This window comes from Acanthaster planci, linkage group LG07 (genome assembly GCF_054643075.1).
Source record: "Acanthaster planci isolate LZ-2023a linkage group LG07, COTS_SCS, whole genome shotgun sequence".
Classification (NCBI taxonomy): Eukaryota; Metazoa; Echinodermata; class Asteroidea; order Valvatida; family Acanthasteridae; genus Acanthaster; species Acanthaster planci.
Window position 1 is genome coordinate 16,452,976 of NC_141783.1, and position 12,223 is coordinate 16,465,198.

Consider the following 12,223-nt stretch of genomic DNA (forward strand, 5'->3'; position numbering starts at 1 on the left):
AAGTTCAAGCTGGCATGACGCGGGCTCTTTGTTGCTGTATGACCTTGTTTTGTAAAATGACAAAATGCTCCCTGCCTGACATGTGCCAAGAACAGACCTGCCAATGTGCCGTACTCCTTCCAGAGGCCAGGCATTACCACACAATAGACTTAACATTTAAATGAACTTCAGGCTCATTTCAATACCTTTCAATGTATTGTGTGGTAATGCCTGACCTCAGGAAGGAGCACGGCAAGGTTAGGAGGTCTGCAAGAATTCCAGGCACACAGTGTAATTCCCCCCCCCCCAGGAGATAGCTCCTTGGGGGAAAATAAGCTCCTTGCTTGTTGACACATGTAGCCCACGATGCCTACCACCTTCTTCTGCAATATCCTACACAACTACACTAGTACAAATCATTAGGCTTTTGCTGGCCAAGACTCAACTACCTACCTGACCGCTGACGCAGGTCTCCAGTTCTTCCGTGGTTGGTGGACCTCCTCTTTTCTTAATCTAACAATTATTTCAAATGCAAAGACCACTAAGTTTTTAATACAAATGTGGGCTACAGAGGGTCAATCAATGAAATCAGCCATTCATTCTTATACAAGTAACCAGCAGTTGCCAAGGGTTTTACCACTCAGTGCTCAAGATTCATGAACTGTTCAGTTCAAAGGGAAAGGAGCAGGGATCTAGACAAAGTAACATTCAGAGACTGGATTGGGCATCCATGCCCGATTTTCTGCAGACTGTAGACCTTTGGCAACTGCTCCCAGAACTAAGAGTTCCCTGCACATTGTGGGGATGCGTTCACCAGACAAACTTCACAATTCACACACCAAAAGGGGGACAGTTTTCATCTCTGTAATCACCTGTATAAAGGTGTGTACAAAGATACTTTTCCTTTGACGTTAGAAGTGAAAGACAGGTAGGGGTTTTCTTTGGGTGACGGTTGAATAAAAAACACCTCAGCCTGTAGTGTTTCTTCAAGAAAGATGCCAAAGGAGCAATCACTTGGAATTTTTTAATACACTTCAATTCAACTGTATTTGTTCGCAAACTGCTACGCATAGGATAATAATGTTCTCTTACCCTGTACCATATCAGCGCCTGCTTCACAGCGTTCTCGTTACTGCATGTCCCACACATCATAGTCTGCACACGGCTCAAACCTTTGGGGGCAACCTGTCAGAACCATAGCACAACAATAAAACAATTCAGCCTCACTCTGTGCTGAAAGAGCAGGAATTTGAAGACTGGCTCAAAAAAGTTCAAGACCGGAACACGAAGTCATTGAAGTGCCTGAATCGAATGTGAGAACTCCAAAGTACATGTATAGTCAATCTTGTAAAGGAGTTCAAAAACAAGCAAATCCATTTTTCACCTTCTGAGAAGAGCTTTAAAAAGACTGCAGGCCAGTGGCTTGGAGCATAACAACTTGGGACTGTCCTTTCCCTTACACCTCAAAACTGCATCTTTAACATTTTAATTCAAAGAAAATCTAAATGATTCTGTAAACATTACTGAAAAATGGCAGGGTTTTAATTTCATATAAAAACTTTTTTTCGTTGGTTTTTATTTGTTAAAACACAAAAAGACCACCAATAATTCTCTTTCAGCAAAGAATGTGAACCTTTTTCACTTAAAATAAAAATATCATAACACTTTTGCTTTGAATGTTAAAACAAGGGGCCAAAATGTGTTCCACAAATCCATCACTGTAGCTAAAAAGCAGGACAATTGATGAAAAAGTAGGTAAGAGTATTCCATCTCACTAGTGCACAACCCAAATGAAAGGTCTTTTTGTTCTCTCTAATTGAATCCCTCGTTTGTTGTTGTGATGCTTGTAATTCTAAAAATTCATTAAACTTCTGTTTTTTTAACGTTGCAAATTACCAGCATGCATGCACACTACAAGGCATTCAAATTGAATGTTTAAAATATAATTTATTAATGCAAATCATAAAAAATGACATGCCATGCAGAACTGACTGCCATTTCACAGTTGACCCATATCACTGTATTCCATGACATGAAATATTAAAACAATTATCAGATCACTGTATCTCAAGCAAGTTGTGACCGTGCTGTCAACTACGAGAGTGCATGCTCAAACTTTGCAAGACACTGTCTCCACAATGCAAGTTTTTCCACAGAACTTGCTCTTTAATGTTTGCAAACTTGTGGGTGCACACAAATAAACTACAGATGTCTCCTACCGAGTATCGTGGAATTTTCCACTTTGCATGTGGAACATTCAGGGAATGACAAACACTTCGGCTGACTGATTCTGGTAGCCAATAGGCATGAAGAAGTAGATTTTAAATATTTTGCAATTTGGAATTACCTTCCCAGAAAAAAGAAGTGATAAAATATAACAAAACACTTTCAGCAGCAAGGGAAAGGGTCTGAATATTGGAATCTTTTTTTTTAACCAAACTAAATAAACTAACTAAAATTTCACCTTAATTGAACATGTCTGAAAATAAAATTGTGTGTTAATACTATGCTATAAGGTCCAAAATATGCTTATTCTAGAAATATTCAAGTATATAGAAGTATTCAAAGTAATATTCATATGGCTCAAAAATTCTGATTATGCGGTATTACTGCATATTGTTTTAATCTAAATAAAAGTTTAAAGCAGGATCGTTTAGAACAATCCAGCAATGAGCAATGCCATTTTATTGTTAGCAGTTTGAAAGTACAGTCCATCATTTGTCATTTGTTCATTATGTTCCTTTGAGGCAATAAAATTACTCCAAGTCTAAAGAAGAGTGCTGAAGATCAAATCGGACTTTAAGTTTCAGCTCCGTGAATACTGTGTACTCTGAGAAAAGCAATATTCTAGGAGTTGGATTTCAGATCAAAAGTTGCTGAGTCATGTTTTGAATTGTGCCTGATACTTCAGATAACCATGCACTTTCTTCAAGTTCTGTGCAGAGTCATTCATGTTTAACAGGAAAGAAAAATACTCATTCTGACTTTATTTTTCCAATCTACAAAAACTATATAAAAAAAAGGTTAACATTTGCCTGTTAAGCACATACACTGAAAACCGAAATTGTAGCAAAATGTCAAAACTGATTTCTAGTTTTGTATTGTTAGAAAATTTGAGGATCCCAAAGTGCTTTTAAGCTTCTTGGAATATGTTTTAAAAACCAAAACCCAATCCCAACGACAGTTTCAGTTCAGACAGATAGACATGTCAAGAGTAGAAACGCTATGAAAGTGGAGGTAAGCAACACTCTCCAAGGAATGACAAGTTAATTTGTTGATATCTAAAGGCTACCCTCCAAGTCACTGCACTATGAGTCTTTGCTGATCAGGTATGGCATCTTCCAAATCCGATATTGCCATACCTGGCTATCCATCCCAAAGTTGCATTGTGAGAAAGCAAAAACCTACATTTTGAGCGTAAAGGTTCACAAAAAACCACAACTTACACACAGCAAGATGTCGGCTGCATTGCTGGCAAATCCTGCCCCTGGGAACACGCCCAGAGCTGGCCTATTCACCAAGTGAACCTAGGGCAAAGGTCAAATAAAACACCACTATGACTTTCAACATCTAGGAACACCCCTCCCCTTACCAATAAGGTCAAAGGCCACTGATTTTGGGGGGGGACAAATAAGATTATTCAAATTCCTGCTTTACAATAAAATTCAGATTCTGAGGCAACCTGGAATACCACAATTAATTTGTTCATCACTTTACATGATTCGACATCCGTGTCTCTGTCCACCTGTTGAGATAGATAACAATATACATATACATGTCTGCATTTGGTGTGCAGTCTGCACTGCATGTATCATCTCATCAAAAATGCAATTTAATATCAGAAACCTGAAATCCTCATATTAAAACATGTGATGCTCAGCCACCTGGGAGTGGCAGATATAATGAATATTAATCATATAATACGGGTCACAACACCACTGTAGTAGTCGAGTACTTTTTTCCGAGTACCAAGTACTGCCGAGTACTTTGACTTCCGAGTACAAAGACAGGGCGAGTACTTTGCCAACAGAGTACAAGTACACAGTGACTACACAGTGAGCTGAGATAAACAGTTCTTTAATGCATACTTTGATGCAGCAGGTACGTGTACACTTTGTACATTGCCCCTGGTCTCCACTTCTCTGAGCCAAAATGCAAGACAAAACCAAACAAAACATCACAAAACAAGCTTTTCCTTCTCAAGAATCCAGGCTGCATGGTTGACAGAGATCCCAAGTTTCAATCAGGGATATTTTTAAAAGTACCTGCATGTCAGTCCCTTTTATAATACAAATCAATTCAATGTGGCCAGTTCATGAACAGTTAGTCTGAATAACTATGACATGGAGGTAGGACTACCACCCCCTGTTATCAAAGCATAAACACCGCTGCACTCCATACCAAGGTCAACAAATTTTGTCATGGTAGAATTCCTGGCCAGGGCGACCCTACGGGTTGTTTTGGGAGGGGGACAGGCATTGAACTGAATGTGATGCAAAAAGGTTACCTGAATCAGCTTATTTATGCACATAATGACCTTAAAGTATTGTTCATTTCATTAAACAAATGTCACCTGATCTCTCTTGTTCTTGTTACATGTAGTTTGAACTGGTCAGCTGTGTATTGGATCATTATAAAAAGTTAAAAAAAATCCACACCGTGTGTTTTAAGATGTCATGTAACAGAACAAGTTTTGCGTCTGGCCCAATCATGATCCCTACCCTCAAAGGTTATGTGGTCAGCAAATGCTGCCTTTTTTACATGAAGAGTGTACAATATGCACTTGGGATGCAGTGAACCATCTGCTTTACAATTTGGAAAGGGTGTCAATAAAAAACATCAACTGCAGAGATGAATTGAAAATTCCACTCTCAATTTACTACTGGAAAACCTATCTCACTGCACAAGTCTTTGTCATCCAAGAGTGTCTTGAAACCTAGCTTAAAGAATGATTGACAGACAGCTTAAAAAGGGTTTATGATGTGAACGTTGCTTAGGAACATGTTTGGGGGCATTTTTCTACTCCTTTTAAGTAAGAAAACTGGCATCTCTGTTTGGTAACTCTAAATGAATACATGGCCATTTTCCAATACTCAACTTCGGCTCCGTCTGAGGCTTCATCTGTTTTTTAACTAGCTGACTTTGAAGCTGTAAGCACACTAATTAGTCTAATAGTGCCACAAAACATCAAATAAGATGCAAGAGAGCCAGAAATTACAGTAATCCAATTTAATTTAAATGCTTCAGGCCCACAATCGGGGATTGGTTTTGGGAACGAAGCCCGAGACAGAGCCCAAGTCGAGTATTGGAAAAGGGCCTATGTAAGTGCACTTGTTTCTAACATGGAAACCTTTTATGCTTGGTGGCTATGTCATAACATGGTCAGAAGAAGACATCAGGGGCTTCTGTTCAAATTGTGAATTTAAGACTTGTTCACCGCAAAAAAAAAATCGTGACAAAAGTATGTTCACTGGCCCACTGTCATGAGTGACTCACCACACTAAACCAAACTGACAACCGAAAATGTACAGAAATACACACCTAGCTGGACACACTGAGGTTTCTGGCTCGAATGGCATCACCCTTTGCCCACAGATTTGAAACTGACACATAACTCACAAAGGTCCTGGCACAACAACAAACTGAGACCTAGTTAAATTGGATGCTAAGGAGTGCATCGATTAACAAGCACTGCAGGGGAAAAAAAAGGAGACACAGCCTGAGCCCAGATCTTCACGCCACAACATCTGCTGTCTGCTGTCGTCAGGGGAAGGTGATTATGTGTACTGAGTGTATGCAAGATCTCCAGGGCAGACATGAAGTGTGTGGTCATTGAGCTGTTCTTAAGTGGACATCTCCTGTTGTACCAAGATCAAAATGGGCCAAGGTACTAGGTTGTCTACTTACCAAGTTGGCAGGGTCTTTGATGGCATCGATGACTGCAGGGTGGTTGTAACCTTCAAATCAAGTATGACATTCATTCATTACATTTCAGTCTTTTCATACTTTTAAACTGGATCCAAATTCAACAACAATCACATCTGCATCAAGCAAATGGAATGTGCTAGTCTTGAAAATTACTTCTGTTCTGGCTCAGACAGTAAAAGATTAATTAGGAACTACATGTGTCAAAACAAAATATTTTCGTTGGCTTCATTACATACATGTACATATACTGGAAACTGTCGACTGCTGGAAATTTCTTGGTCAAAATCTAGCACAGCAAACTGTTTTCTTTCTCTCTCGTCTTTTTTAAATGAATATGGAAACAACAAACAGAACAACAATAAGACTCAAGGAAAGGCCACTATTGATTTGGAAGTTCAAGATACAGCGTAATCGATCATGCCTGGGTAGACAATTTTTCTCCTCTCCCACATCACCGTGGAAACCTTCAACCTAAACATCTCCCCCAGAGCTTAGCTAATGACACAGCTGCATGCAAATTACCAATGGGTATGGAGGAGATCTGTGCAAATGTGTCCAGCAATCGATTGCCGTCCATATCCACAATGTAGTTGCCATAGGATTTCTCGTAGTCGACGAAAAGCTGTACGGTGCCGGCATTCTGGAAGAAACGGAAATCATTTCTTTTCCTCTATTTTCTGACCTCAACTGAACACCCTGCACTAATCTTTTCAAGTTTAAGCTTGATTTCACAACATACCTCAAATTTATGAGCTGAGTAAAGCCAATCATACAGGGCCAGGTACTTTTAGTTTTACACAGCATTTCCATTTTGTGTACACATAATTACTTAGGCCTGTGACGGATACCCGCCCATGGTATCAAAACCCGGTTCCATTTTTTTGAGCTGGGTACCCGTAAAAATATTTCCACATCTAAAATGTATGTGACCTTTAACAGTGAAAAGTTCAAAACTCTGGTTTAGGGATTGACGGATCTATTTTTGTGACAAATTACAGGCAACACTTCATTAACAAAAAGGTTGAGGGAGATTCCACTTTAACCTTCAGAACAATGCACTACTTCCTATGTACACAAAAGAGCCCTGATTCAGGTACACGGTTCACTGGAATTGCATGCAATGCCATTTGTTCAGTGTTCTTTAAAAAGGTACCTGGTATTGACACAAAACGGGTACCCAGTTCCAAAAAAACGTACATTCCTTTAATGACTTACCCTATTTACAGAATCCAGCTCTTTCAGGAGTTCCTGTGGGAAAAAAAACAACTGTCATTCATGTTAAGTGTAGATTGCCTATGCACTCCAAATGGGTCCAATTTGGGGTCTGATGTCAGACATTTTTCTGTCCCTGTTACAACTGACCTGTGTAGTTTGATGGTCTCTTTGAATTGACTTCAAACTATTTTTATTTGTTTGCCAGATAATTTGCATCGCTTAATCACTCTTGGAAATTAAAGAAAGTGTTCAAAACTTACAAAATCATCCACCAGATGTTACAGAGACTGGAAAAAATATGGACCCGAAATTTATAGAATGACTCTCATTCCCAAGAGAGTGTCAACTTTGGAAGAACCACGCTCTGACTTGGGGAATGAGTGCTACTCGGACTCATATCAAACAGTCATTTGTTTTTTCAATCATTAACAACAAAATTGAAGAACCAAAACAGAAATGTTGAAAAAGAAAAACTTTTGAAAAAGAGGCAATATTTATGGACCAACTTTTTGAAAAGAGCCAAATGCCACAAACACTGACTCTTCAAAGTCTTTCATACAATGTCTGTGCAATATTTCTGTCTCCAACATCAACATGTGTTACACTCTCACACCTCACCACAGGAGGAATTTTGTGAAAATGCAGGCAATGTGGCGTGAATTCTCTCCACAGACTTCCTGGAAGTTGTGTACACAAAACAAAAAGAGCCCATTATGGAGGTTAGGGGAAATCAGCATTTGGATTATGCATGCCATCTTATCAACCTGACTGTGTTTGCATGGCCTCAAGTGTGAAAGGTTACTGCTTGTGGCTCTGATCTAACAATGTTGGTGTGTGAAAGGACTGCAGCTAAATGCTGCTGTTACTAAACATGGATAAAAAAAACCAAGACATTACCAGTGTTTTGGGTCCAGGTACTTCTGTCTGAAGCAGAGGACCGTCATATTCATTAGGAAGAAGTTTCTGCACAGAAGCTGAAGAGCTTACATGAACCCCTTGAGGAAAAAAAAAATGAAAAATTCAAAACGTTACCTTCCCAAATCCTCCAAAATTCTCTTTACATAGGAGGAAGTTCCTGAATGATTGATGTAGTATGGCAAGAAAAATGTGTGGCTGGTTGGGAAAGGCCGGAATGTGTCAAGCTCTTGGGCAGGGCCTTGTGTTTATTTACGCCATGCACAAGTTTATGCCCAGATATGTATGAAATGGTCACCGAGTGCTCAAAAATATCATTCACATTGCCTCCACATACCGGTACTGAAAGGAACTGCCAGAGAATTTTCAAGATTTTAGGCTGCATCCTAGTAAAATGACCTCAGGCGTAAGGGTAAAGTGTGAAATAAACACAATTACTTGAACAAAAAAAAATCTGCCATCGAATTTCTTAAAAGTTAAAGCCTTATTAAAAATAATGGAAAGAGTACTAAGTTCAGTCAGTCCAAAATGAAAACCATACAACCAATACAACACTCATCAACTGGTAACAAAAATAGAAATGATACTGTAAGTTTAAAATTTCATATTTAATTTTTTATTCAAATCCTATTTTTAGTCAAACTGTTTTTAATGTATCTTTTTATAAGTGTCCTATTTAGTTAAACATTTGTGTTCATCTTTCTATTTAAAAAGACCGTCACTGTCCAAAACAGGCTTCCAGAGCTACGGCTAGGTCTATTGTCTACGTGTCTCCACGCATTTCCAATGGAGCAAAAACCTAGACCTAGCTCTAGACAACAGATTCAGACGCAGCCTATGCTACAGTCAGTGTTACCCTGACTGGTCCCAAGGTTATGTATAAGTAAAACTGAAATCTAACATATTCAGAGAATGGAAGACTGGTGAGGGTACCAGTTACATCATACAATGTTAGGTTAAAAATCAGCTTTGAACACTTGCACTGTATGCAGTTTTGTGAAATTAGCTCATTTAAGTTAATAAAAGTTAGGTGTGAATTACAGTGTTTAATACGGACATTTTAATTAAAAAAAATCAAATGTGACTTTCATTTATGAGATTTCACAATATTTTACTGCTGCTTTAAATCACTGATTTACCTCAATGTAAATCAAAAGATTTAAACAATTGTGATGGATACGGAACTAAAATTTTGCATACACTGTACCAAATGCTCTTCTCCAATTTACAAAGTCAACATTTAAATATTTAAAAGGTCTAATATATTTCAAATTTCTTTTTTATGAAATTCATGTATACAACATTCTTTTTAGCTTTTTTCTTAAATTCAACTTGCAATGGAAATACGGTTGTTTTTTTTAGAATGTTCTAAAGCAATGGAAAGTCAAATTTTACCTGACTGCGCTTAGAAAAAGTTTAAATCTACACCTACACGAATGACGTACAAATTACATTTATCAAAATGACATGCCATTAGAAAAAGAGCGGTTGCCATTAGTGCCAGAAGTATTCACAACTAATTTTGTAACACATGGAGATGCAGTGGCTGTTTGCTGCAATCTACATATACGTGCAATTAAACAACGTTGCTAAATTTTTTGGGGGGGGTGTCTTACAGAGCTGGAGTACATTTGAATTGGTAACATATTGTGCAGTTTTGTATTGTTGAGTACTTGAATTACTTAGTTGTATTTTTAAAATGATGGACTATTTGATTTACACGTTCCCTACTTTGCAGTAAATTGCCGTTTTCTGGTGTTTAGCCTATTTGATTTGAGCAACGTTCTTTACTCAACCTGGTCCAACCATGAAGGAAGGATAAGTCCAACTACTAGGACTCTACGAATTGCCTCTTTTAACATCTGGACATATGGTCAGCAAAAGTTATGGGGATTGTATACTTGGGGACCCTCCACTTTTTTGTAATGTTTATATTGCAAAACTAGTATTGCGCTGACCATATTTTGAAAAAAAAAAAAATTTGAAACACCCACAGTTTCCCCTCATAATTCCCCTCAAAACTCAAATCCCTACCCTTTTAGACAACATCAACCCTACAGTTATTGAGCATGATGTCCCAGTCATATACCAAGCTAAATTCAAAAGTTGAAATGTAAGTCTCCATTATAATAATAAGTACACCGTCCCAAAAATTTACATCCGGATAGTTATTAGAGTCCTACTTCTTTCTTTTCCTTTGTCCAGTATCCAACCATGTGCATTTACAACCCGAACCTTTAACAGGTCAAGGCAAAATGCCCACCAGATTAACTGCTCACTGGCCTACTGTTTCCTCTAGTTTTAAAGAGAGGGCCAGGGGCGTACGTCTCTTAATCAAAGACCATAGTACCGGTACATGTACGTCATGATGTTAGACTTCAAATCTGTCACGGGAAAGAGGGAACTTACACGATGTAGCCTTTTCGTCACAACAAACTTAAATAATTAATTTAAACGTGCTAACGTTACGTACATCATGATTCATAGAGCAAGAAACTCGTAGGATGAATGAAATAAATGGCACTCAAGTAATAACGTAAGTAGGCTTGTCCATGGTTAAACTACATGTATCTCCACAGCTGGGACAAACTTCAATTAGCACATATTCCTACGTACCTCGGCCGAAACTTTTCGACAGGCCTAGCTGCCAAGATCCACGGCTAAAGCCTCGCACAGTTAGTCTTAGGGACGAAAAGGCCATCATCACTGGACAACCACGGTACCCTCGTCTTTTGTATCCCACTTTCAATATCTGCAACAAATGGGCGAAAATATCACCACCATGTACCACCCTCTCGCGATCGCAAACGCCAGTACTCAAGGCTTAACTCTGAGGGCGCAGCCGAGAGCTCTGCTTGCATATATCGACCTGATATACGTGGACATCCACATATCCAGCTGGCCTGCCTGACTAGCTCGTCCAGCTGGCTGTTGTGCAATGTACAATGTACAGTACTATAACAATGTACAATGTAGCCTACGTGTATTGTCGCGCAGGTCAAGTAACGGTGGCCTGGGCGCGGCGCCAGCCTGAATGTAGCCTTCCGTATGGAATTCCCTATATCTGCCGCCGTGCGTCACCCGTCGTGCGTCGGTCGCCCGTCGTGCGTCGTCCGTCGTGCGTCACCCGTCGTGCGTCGCCCGTCGTGCGTCGGACGTCGTGCGTCGCCCGTCGTCCTTTTTTTTGTTTTTTTTTTGTCTCGTTTGCGCAGTGGTATTTCACGTGATCGTTTCACATGTCCATGTACTTGTTCGATCGATCCATCGTGCCTGACTCTCATTTTAGCAGGAGAACTAGAAGATGTATTCATTTTTGCAGTTACGCCAAACTCCACTTGACAGAAAAAATAATATCCTTTCATTTTTAAACCCGGCTGTTGCAGGCCCTATACATATGCAACCCATTTGATGGACGACGCACGACGGGCGACGGAAAATGGCATGTTTAGAACTGGTAAATGGTAGAATTGGGACACAACAAAAAGCACTGAGGCGACGGACGACGGGCGACGGCAGATATGGAATTCCATACTTTCGCGTACGGTCCTCCTGCTGCGCACATGTGGAGATGAGGGATGAGCATGCGGATGGCCTGACCGCTTGTCTGTAATCGCTCCGTACTCGCCAAAATAATAAAGTCGAATACACGTTGGCTAATCAAATTATTTATAAATATAAATACTAAATGAATATTTTTTTATAATGGCAGGCCGTGGAAACGTGTGTGATTATGCGATAAGTCCACGTATAATTATTAATACGGTCATTGATCGAAAGCTACCTTTTTGGGGGATTAGCCCTCCCCTGCCCCTCGATCCTCTCCCCCTTTCTCGACATTTGCATGCAAGTCTTCCTCTCTGTTCATGTCTTGCCAGGCCTCTGCAAGGCGTCTTCATGGCTTTCTCGCCTGTGTCCTAGGTCGAACGTTCTCTTCTAATTACAATTTCCTTTTACAATCTTTTGAGTGTCTTTCTTTGGTGCTCTCTTGTTAATTGGTCAATTTGTAAACTTCTCCGATCTGGATTTACAACTTCAATTCTGTTCTGAACTTTTGATGTCTCTTATTGGCAATTGTTTGATGTTAATAAAGGTACTTCCAAAAAAAAATGGCTGATAACCGTCAAAATGTTTAACCAGAACAGTCCTTAACGGATAGAATAAAAAATATTAAAGATTACGAACAAAA

General features: G+C 39.4%; 1 protein-coding gene across 1 annotated transcript in view; it reads right to left on the minus strand.

Annotated features, from left to right (window-relative positions):
- The window catches only part of LOC110980268 (4-aminobutyrate aminotransferase, mitochondrial-like), a 20,016-nt gene extending 9,032 nt beyond the window's left edge, over positions 1-10,984 (minus strand). Inside the window, exons 1-8 of the mRNA XM_022236808.2 lie at positions 10,654-10,984; positions 8,020-8,117; positions 7,123-7,155; positions 6,430-6,547; positions 5,887-5,936; positions 3,426-3,506; positions 1,072-1,164; positions 433-492 (exon numbers count right to left, since the gene is read on the minus strand). Coding sequence (XP_022092500.2) covers positions 433-492; positions 1,072-1,164; positions 3,426-3,506; positions 5,887-5,936; positions 6,430-6,547; positions 7,123-7,155; positions 8,020-8,117; positions 10,654-10,741 — 621 coding nt within the window. The 5' untranslated portion in view covers positions 10,742-10,984. The remainder of the gene's footprint in view (positions 1-432; positions 493-1,071; positions 1,165-3,425; positions 3,507-5,886; positions 5,937-6,429; positions 6,548-7,122; positions 7,156-8,019; positions 8,118-10,653) is intronic.
- Between the last annotated feature and the right edge of the window lie 1,239 nt (positions 10,985-12,223).